Source organism: Phodopus roborovskii, unplaced genomic scaffold (assembly GCF_943737965.1).
Source record: "Phodopus roborovskii unplaced genomic scaffold, PHOROB, whole genome shotgun sequence".
Lineage (NCBI taxonomy): Eukaryota > Metazoa > Chordata > Mammalia > Rodentia > Cricetidae > Phodopus > Phodopus roborovskii.
This window is the reverse complement of record NW_026126433.1, coordinates 5,487,642-5,496,061: the sequence shown is the minus strand read 5'-3', so window position 1 is coordinate 5,496,061 and position 8,420 is coordinate 5,487,642. Positions and strand designations below refer to the sequence as shown.

Genomic DNA, 8,420 nt, shown 5'->3' with positions numbered 1-8,420 from the left:
AACAGTTTAAAAGGAGTATCTTGTGCAGGGCAGTTAGAAAGCCAGAAAACAGGGTATGAAAACAATTCAACACAAACTCATTAGAAATCAGAATCACCAAGCTTCCTTCTGTAGGAGAGCGCTGAGGCAGAATCTTGCTTCCCATTGAGATCCACAGAGTCCCAGAAAGCGTGCAAAGGACGCTACATTCAACACATTTACATTCTATGTCAACATGCCTTCAAAACCCTACACTAAGAAAAACTCCTCTCAATTTTTTTTTGTTTTAATTTGGTCCACTGAGCTAACAAATCTGTCTCAAATCTTCTAGCTCCCACCCTGCCCCCAGTTGGAAACTGGAACAACAGACCCGAAGTCCAGCAAGGCATTAAGAAGATATTAAAGTGCTTATTTACAATCCTAGACAGGATTCCATTGGGAACAGCAAAAACGTCTAGTGCAAAATCTGCTGTTGCCAGCAAAGCTCTCTCTCTGGAAACAAAGGCTTACAGTAAAAAGTTGAAAGGGAGGAGGGGGAAGCGATGCCTGCCTTTACTGGGTTGTACATGTGCATGCGTCAATGGCCCAGACTTTGTTCAGTCTTGCAAAAGGGGCAGACAGCTTTCAGACAGCCTGAGTTCACTGCCTGCAGATCAACTGTCTTCCTAGGTCCCCTGAACAGAGGCTGCTCAGATGTGCCACCGCTGTGAGTCCACCAGCTGTGACTGGGGATGGAATAACTCAAAGTCCACTCCTAACTTGGAAGAGTATACACAGTAATGTTATCTTGGTTTGTCTTGAGAATCTTAGTTCCTCTACTGAGCCCAACCTTGACTTTGTGCTTATGGATCTGAACAGAGGCTGGGGATTGTCTATAGTAATCGATTCCCTTGGGTTACATGACCTTTGACTCTCTGCTTTAGCCTTAAAAAAAATCTCTTTTTGGAAATCCATAATAAAATAGTTTTGTCCCTTTTTAGTATAGTAACAGATGAGGGCTTATTCTGTACTTCCTCCTTTCCATTTAAGGATCCAAGTTGAAAGCTCTTAGGAGGACATCCAAGTCACCAAGGTTGGCTGCCTGGAAGAGTTCTGGCTGGTCCATCAGTGACAGCGCAATTCTGAGGGCAGCCCAGATGTTCCCCGAGATGGCAGGGTGAGGGACTTGCTGCTGGTTCCTGCTCTTTCTTTGCAAACTGAGGGCAGTGAGAAAATTGCTGACCGCTTCTCTGAAAGGGAGAAATGCACATCTTACACCGCGGTGAATCTCACAGTCAGCACACTAAGATAAACAGTCTCCTCTCCAGGGTGAGTGGGCTCCCAGGAATGGCTTTCAGGTTCCCTAACTACTCTCCTGTGGACAGCTATTGTTAAATAGAGTGGACCAGAAAGAACAGGGAAGCCCAGAGAGGGAGGTGAATGCCAGGGACGACTGCAGCTGTTATCTGTGTGCAGAAATGATCTACACTACCTGTCTTTAAGGGGAGAAAATGGCCCTCCAAAAAAGCAAGGTGGCCTAGATTTGCCTGACAGCGGCAGAAATAAACAATTGTGCTTCATGGCTACAGCACCTGGCCTTCGGTCCCAGCTGTTCACCCTTAGGCAAATTTCTTTGCCAAGGTTCAGTTAAGTGAATAATAGGATAGTAGAAGTCACTTTTTAGGGTTTTGTTGTGAAGTGGCCTGGAGTAGATTCATGTGAAAACTCTTACTGTTAAGATCAGTGTGTGTGTGTGTGTGTGAAAACTCTTACTGTTAAGATCAGTGTGTGTGTGTGTGTGTGTGTGTGTGTGTGTGTGTGTATCCATCCCGGTCTGGGGAGGCTGGAGCAAATGATTTTCGTTAGGAAACTGAGCTGGCGTGTGACCTTTTTCACTCTCAACCCCTTCTCTGCTCAGTCACCTGCTCATGCACATGAGGCACAGCAGACAGAATACAAAGGTGGAGAATTGGCTCAAGGAAGCAAGACCTAAGGGAACTTTCCAATGCGCACCACACTTCTTCCCTGGCACAGCTTGGCTTGGGAAGTAATTTCTTGTAAAGCACGCCATTTCTGTGGATATGTAACGTTTTATTACTTTTCAACGAATCTCTTAAAATGCTCTAGTTTAATTCCTGACACCACAAGTTTTCATAGGTAAAAGTCACAGTAGCTAAAGGTTTTGGCCTTTTTTAGCATCTGTAGGAAGTATAAAGGCACCTTGAGAACAGGGGTGGGGGTGAGGGTGAGGGTAGGGGTGAGGGTGGGTGGGAACAGCTGAGATCTTGGATGTTCAATGACTTTGCAGCTTTTTTGGGGGCCTATAATTATGCCAGGGCATTATTAAACAATAACCCATCATTTAATTTCTTTCCCCCTAACTTTATGGCATTTTAAATAATAAACTCACCATGTCATTTTTTTCTTCCCTAACTAATTATATCTGTATACCACATTTATAACAACTGTATTCTTGGCTTGTCTTTGCCAAACACTTGCTCTGGACCTCCCCAGGCTGTATTATCAGATCCCCCCTGGCTTTTTCCATCTCCACGGTTCTTTTTTCCTTAAATGGAGGGATTAAAGGTTGCACTATTAATAGTCCATACAGACTTACATGGGTGTTGGGCCCCCGGATAACCTGCCTGAAGCCAGGCATACTTCACCTGTAGGCACCCAGGTTGATGCAGCTGATTCCCAGGTTGTATCTGGAGCGGATGAAGCCTGGCTGGATCTCCAGTGCTCTCGTGTAGGCCTCCACAGCTTCCTCACTGCGGTCTCCATTTGCCAGGGTTGCCCCAAGACGGTTCCACAATGAGTAATCCTTATGAGAAAGACCAGAGCTATCTAATACCTCGGAGCACCACAGTAGTGTCCCACCTCTTCCCTTTACAGGTGAAGCAAGACAGCTGAAGGGTCCGTAATGAGCTGAATTATTAAATATTCTCCCTGGTTAACTTGATGCGAAGGACTTTTATTCCTTAAAGATCAGTGGTCACCTGCTGTCCTGTCATTAATGTTTCCATTTTGGGCATTTTGTTATGGAAAACTGCATGGTATATCATCTGTACTTGAAATCACCAGCAGCAGAGATAAAATGTAGAAGGAATGTAAGGAGTATTGCCCATGAAAGTTTGTTTGTTACAAGTGCGCCCCAATCCTCACTCCAGGGTGTTTTGCTGTGCTGGGATTCCTTACCTCTGGCCGAACAGTTAAGGCAGCATTAAATGCATCGATTGCTCTGTTGAACTCCCCGCTCAGGTGGAACAGAACTCCAAGGCCTGTTTGTAGGTCTGGATCTATCATGTCACCATTTTGGTGGGCAGCTTCCAGGTATAATTCCTTCACTCCTTCCAGAACAGAACTATGAAGGGAGAATCTGATTTAGTGCCCAGGAAGTTGAATCACCAGGAGCCAGAGCTACAGGTGTTTGATACAGTTACTGAGAGCTGAACTTGGGTCCTTTGGAAGAGAACTATGGTCTCTTAACTGTTCTTCCCCCAGATTGAAATGCTTTCCTTAAAATAGTTTAGGGACTGGAGCAATAGCTCAGTGCCTAAGAGTGCTTATTGCTCTTGTGTAGGACCTGGGTTTGATTTCCAGCACCCATATGGTGGCTAACAATGATCTGTAACCCCAGTTCCAAGGGATCAACATCCTCTTCTGGCCTCTGCAAGCACCAAGCACAGATCACAGGCAAAATTCCAATATGCATAAAAATAATGAATATATACCTGGATTATATACCGGATATACTGGATTATAAAAACAACATGGTCAATTGTCACAAATAGTCAACAAAACATATAGAAGCCATGTTAAGTAAGGCCCTCATGGGAGAGCGCCATTGATCCAGTGTTTGATCCTTGAAGCTGAGCTGAGCAAGGATTCAGTGAGATTCAATTATGATTTCCTCCAACAAGGGACCTAAGTCTAGGCAACTATAGTTCTCAATGTATTGGCATTAACTCCAAAGCACCTGGATTTGAGATACGGTACTTGAATGGCCATAAATTATGTCTAAAGGACAGCTTCTGGGGTTTAGATATGTGTCTCCCCAAATACCAGCCTGTAGGGCTGTAGGGAGGTGGTAGATCTTTTGTAAGGTGGGGCCCGAGGGAAGGAAGTTAGGTCATGGAAACAGAGCTTAAATAGGATATGGGGCACCTTGCTGTCTCCCCTTTCTTCCCAGCCACCAAAAGGTAAGCTACTTCCTAGACTATGTACCTTTACTTTGAGTACCACCCCATCATGGTTTCTTTGGTTTGTTTGTTTGTTTGTTTTTGAGACAGGGTTTCTCTGTGTAACAGCTTTGGCTGACCTGGAACTCACTTTGTAGATCAGGCTGGCCTCGAACTCATAGAGATCCACTTGCCTCTGCCTCTCAAGTGCTGGGATTAAAGGCATGTACCACCACTGCCCAGCTCTCATAACAGTTCTTAAAACAATAGGCTAATTGACCATTGTTTAACCTTTCAAAAATGTGAGCTTAAAGAAACCTTTCCTCTTTGTAAGTTGCTTATCTCAGGTATTTTGTCACAGTATTAGGATTCTACATAGAATGAGGACAACCTGTCAACTGGCGACTTAGACATCCGTCGAGTGAGGCCTGGAGAGCCCTTCTTGTTCTTTACAAGGTGTTTGTACTTTGGGTTCTGCTTAATCCAGTTCTTCAGAGCCTCACAGGCATCCTGGTGATGGCCAGTGTTGGTGTAACTCACAGCTAAGGCCATCAGAGCTTTCAAGTTGTTGGGCTGCAACTCCAGGCACCTCGAAAGAAGACAAAACAGATCAACTAGGCAGGCTTGAAACCTTTATTTACTTAAAAATTATTGATTAAAACTGGAAAATACTTTATTTCGAAGATCAAAGAGTCTCTCTCTCTCTCTCTCTCTCTCTCTGTGTTTTAAAAGTAGTTAAAACATCCTCATGACAGCTGAATTTGTAACGTTTGTGTTTTAAAAACATTTTTTTTTTTGGTCTTGTTTTTCCAGACAAGGTTTCTCTGTATTTCTTTGGAACCTGTCCTGGAACTCGCTCTATAGACCAGGCTGACCTCGAACTCACAGAGATATGCCTGCCTCTGTCTCCTGAGTGCTGGGATTAAAGGCATGTACCACCAACTCCCTGCAAAAACATTTTATGTTATGATTTTATGTGCATGAGTGTTTTGCCTGCTTGTATATCTATGTACCATGTTTAGGTCTGGTACCCATGGAGTTCAGAAGAGGACACTGGATCTCCTGGAAATGGAGTCACAAATGGTTGTGAGCTACCTTGTGGGTGCTGAGAACTTAACTGGAGTCCTCTGCAGGGGCAGCCAGTTCTGTTAAACACTGAGCCCATTTGTCCAGATCTGGTTTTGATAACTTTAATAAACTTTTCTAAAGTGTGGCTGCTATATGATACAAAGAGAAAATTACTTAAATGTGGCTGCAGTATCTTAGCTCCCCTAAACTGGGCAAGATGAAAGGCTGTACAATGTTTCACAAAAGAGAGGGGAATCTCTTTTTCTAGACTACTAATGCAGGCTTGTACATGTCCCAGGCTATTGCTGCCTCTAGCAAGACTTTCCAAATTTAGAAGGGCAAAAGAGGGACTTTTCACTACACACATTCTAGTACTGGGGTTGCAGTGAGACCTCATGTGGGAAGGTCTGGCAAGTCCTCAGATGATGGAAACCCTGGTAGGATCTGCCTAAGACTTGGGGTAGCAAGTTCCCAGTGCCTCAGAAACCTAGCAGTAAAACCCGAGTGTGCATTAGAACCCTGGGAGATTCCAATGCTAATGAACCTTGCTTCCTCAGTCAATCAAGACTCAGACTCCAAGGCATCTTAAAAAATTAATTCCATTTGTATGCATGGTGCACTAGATTTGCATCATGTGGAATAGGGGTTTAAATCCTGTCTCTTTTATACATGATCTATGAGGCCTTGGCTTTCCCTAGTTTCCAGTGTCTCTCAGCTCTCTTGGAAAAACAAAACAAAACAAAACAAAAACAAACAAACAAACAAAAAATAACTCCCCAGTCAACTTATACTATAAGATACTTATCAAATCTTGAGGTGAAGAATTCTGGGAATTTAAAGCCCTCAAACTCCAAGTATCTAGGATCTTACATTCTAAGATTTGGAAGTTCTAGAATTTACACGTACAAGTTATACACATCTATATCTCACACATTTGTATATGTATATATGTTTTCTTCCTTCCTATGGCATTACATTAACAGTACATACAAGAAACACATGGAGAGTACAAGTATGTTTGGTGGAAACTGTTTTATTCAAGGGTTTAGATGAGGGCTCTTGTTAAGGGGGAGAGTCTACACTTATGCTCTGTCCCCTCCTTCCACCTGAAGTGATCTCCACCTGCAGGCAGTAACTTGAACACATTTTTTTTTTTTTTTTCCTGAAGAAAACTTTTGGAAGTTGCAAAAAGTTTGAGCACTGAAAGTCTGTTGATTCAATGAGTCTGACTTCTGATTGCTTTCAACACAGACTTTATTTGGTTCTAGACAACATGAGTTGCTTTGTAGACTGAGAAATGTTATGGGAAAATTATCCATTCAGAGTCAGTGTGAGTGGAATGTGGCATCTCAGCACAGGCCTTGGACAAATTCTTCACACTCCAATTGGAAGAAGAGCACAGAGGCAAAGTTCCCCCTGTCCCCCAGGCCTACCTCTGGAGGGCGACAATGGCTGCTTGTTCATTTTCATTCTCTGCCTGGGTTATACCAAGAAACTGCCATGCCTATGAAAACAAAACAGAACAAAACAAAACACCAACCAAATAAGCAAAAACCCAAACCAACACAAGAAAACAAACAAACACAAAACAAACTGCTAACATTGCAAAACGAAGCAGGCTGTTTGCCATTTTAATTAGTTTGGTTGTGATGCCCTATGGGGAGCAAGCTTAATTACAGGGAGGACCCACCCACCACACACTCCAGCCGTACTCTGAACTGACTATGATTCCTTGCTTATGTACTCATCTCTGCAAATGCTCCACAAAGGTGTTTTCTTAACTGCTGCACATTTCCCCAACTCGTCAACATTTTATGCTAGGACTCAGAGCAGTTTTGAGGATACAATAGATGTTCTATAAAGGTTGGGTGAGACCCAGACAAAAGTCATATTCATTCCTAAAATCCTCGGGCAAACCTCATGTTCATGTTTTATTTATTTATTTTTAATGGATACATGGTCTCATGAAGCCCTGGCTGGCCTAGACCTCTCTATGTAGACCAGGCTAGCCTTAAACTCACAGAGCCCTGCCTGCCTCTGCTCCACCCCGCAGTATTGAAATTAAAGGTGAGCACCACCATGCCTGGCTCAGGTTGGCTATTTTTGTGTTTCCTGTGCTCAGTTTTTATCTTAGGAGACTCTGGATCTCAAAGATTAGAAACTCAGTTAGAAAGCAGGTAATGCATGGTTTTCTAACAGGATCAACTTGAGCCAAGGGAGCTCCTTTGTAAACCTTGGTGAAGATGCACCCTGCAGCATCCCTTCTCATTCTGACTTAGGCACTTTCCCAGTCTGAAAGAATGAAGGGGGATGCCACCTCAGCATCTCCAGGGTCCTGAAGAATTGCTGCTTCCATGAACAGGATGGTGACAGGCAGGTCTCCTTCTTTCAGCCTTTTTAAGCCTTCCTCAAATGCTCCAGGCCAGTCCTTGAAGGGGTTTTCCGTGTGGAAGTAATAACCCTGTGACACAGAAGAAGGCACAAAACACATCTTTTAATAATATATTTTTTTCATTTGCAAATATTTAACACAAAATATGCAAGTACTTGTCTAGTATTTTTTTAAATGAATATTCAACCTAGAAGCCTCACACACAATCTTGAAATTTACACCCTACTTAGTTTTGGATTGTGGTAATCCTGTGTCACTAAAATGATTTACATAGATATGTTAAATATATTTACTCAGTCCTTACTGATGAACATCTTGGTTATTTATGGTGGCTCATGCCTCCATTGTTCTGAACAATGGAGGTTGAGGCAGGAGGATTACCCTGAGTTTGAGTTTAGCCTGGGCTACAAAGTAAGCTCTAGCCCAGCCTGAGCTAAAATTTTGTTTGTTTGTTTGAGACAGGGTATTGATTTGGAACCTGTCCTGGAACTAGCTCTGTAGACCAGTCTAGCCTTGAACTCACAGAGATCTGCCTGCCTCTGCCTCGGGAGTGCTGGGACTAAAGGCATGTGCCTGGCCAAAATTAACCACTGTTTCAAAATTTATTTATTTTCTTAAATAAAGCTACAGTGAAAGCTTCATTGTTCAGGATTGTTTTGTACTTGTTTTGTTTTGATTTTTCTCCTTATGCTAGACTTTGAGAACTGCTTTTTTAGACTGTATATATGTAGTTCGTCTATTCTGGAGCTAAACTATCTCCTGTAATATTTGAGAATATTATTTGTTGCTGTTTCACTGTCATAAACAATCAGAAAATGTTT

At 42.9% G+C, this 8,420-nt stretch overlaps 1 protein-coding gene across 1 annotated transcript in view; it reads right to left on the bottom strand.

Annotated features, from left to right (window-relative positions):
• Positions 1–762: 762 nt before the first annotated feature.
• Pex5l (peroxisomal biogenesis factor 5 like) overlaps positions 763–8,420 on the bottom strand; it is a 142,737-nt gene continuing 135,079 nt past the window's right edge. The window contains exons 11-16 of the mRNA XM_051185844.1: positions 7,525–7,668; positions 6,641–6,711; positions 4,531–4,728; positions 3,157–3,322; positions 2,625–2,782; positions 763–1,208 (exon numbers count right to left, since the gene is read on the bottom strand). Of these exons, the coding sequence (XP_051041801.1) occupies positions 1,004–1,208; positions 2,625–2,782; positions 3,157–3,322; positions 4,531–4,728; positions 6,641–6,711; positions 7,525–7,668 (942 nt within the window). The 3' untranslated portion in view covers positions 763–1,003. The remainder of the gene's footprint in view (positions 1,209–2,624; positions 2,783–3,156; positions 3,323–4,530; positions 4,729–6,640; positions 6,712–7,524; positions 7,669–8,420) is intronic.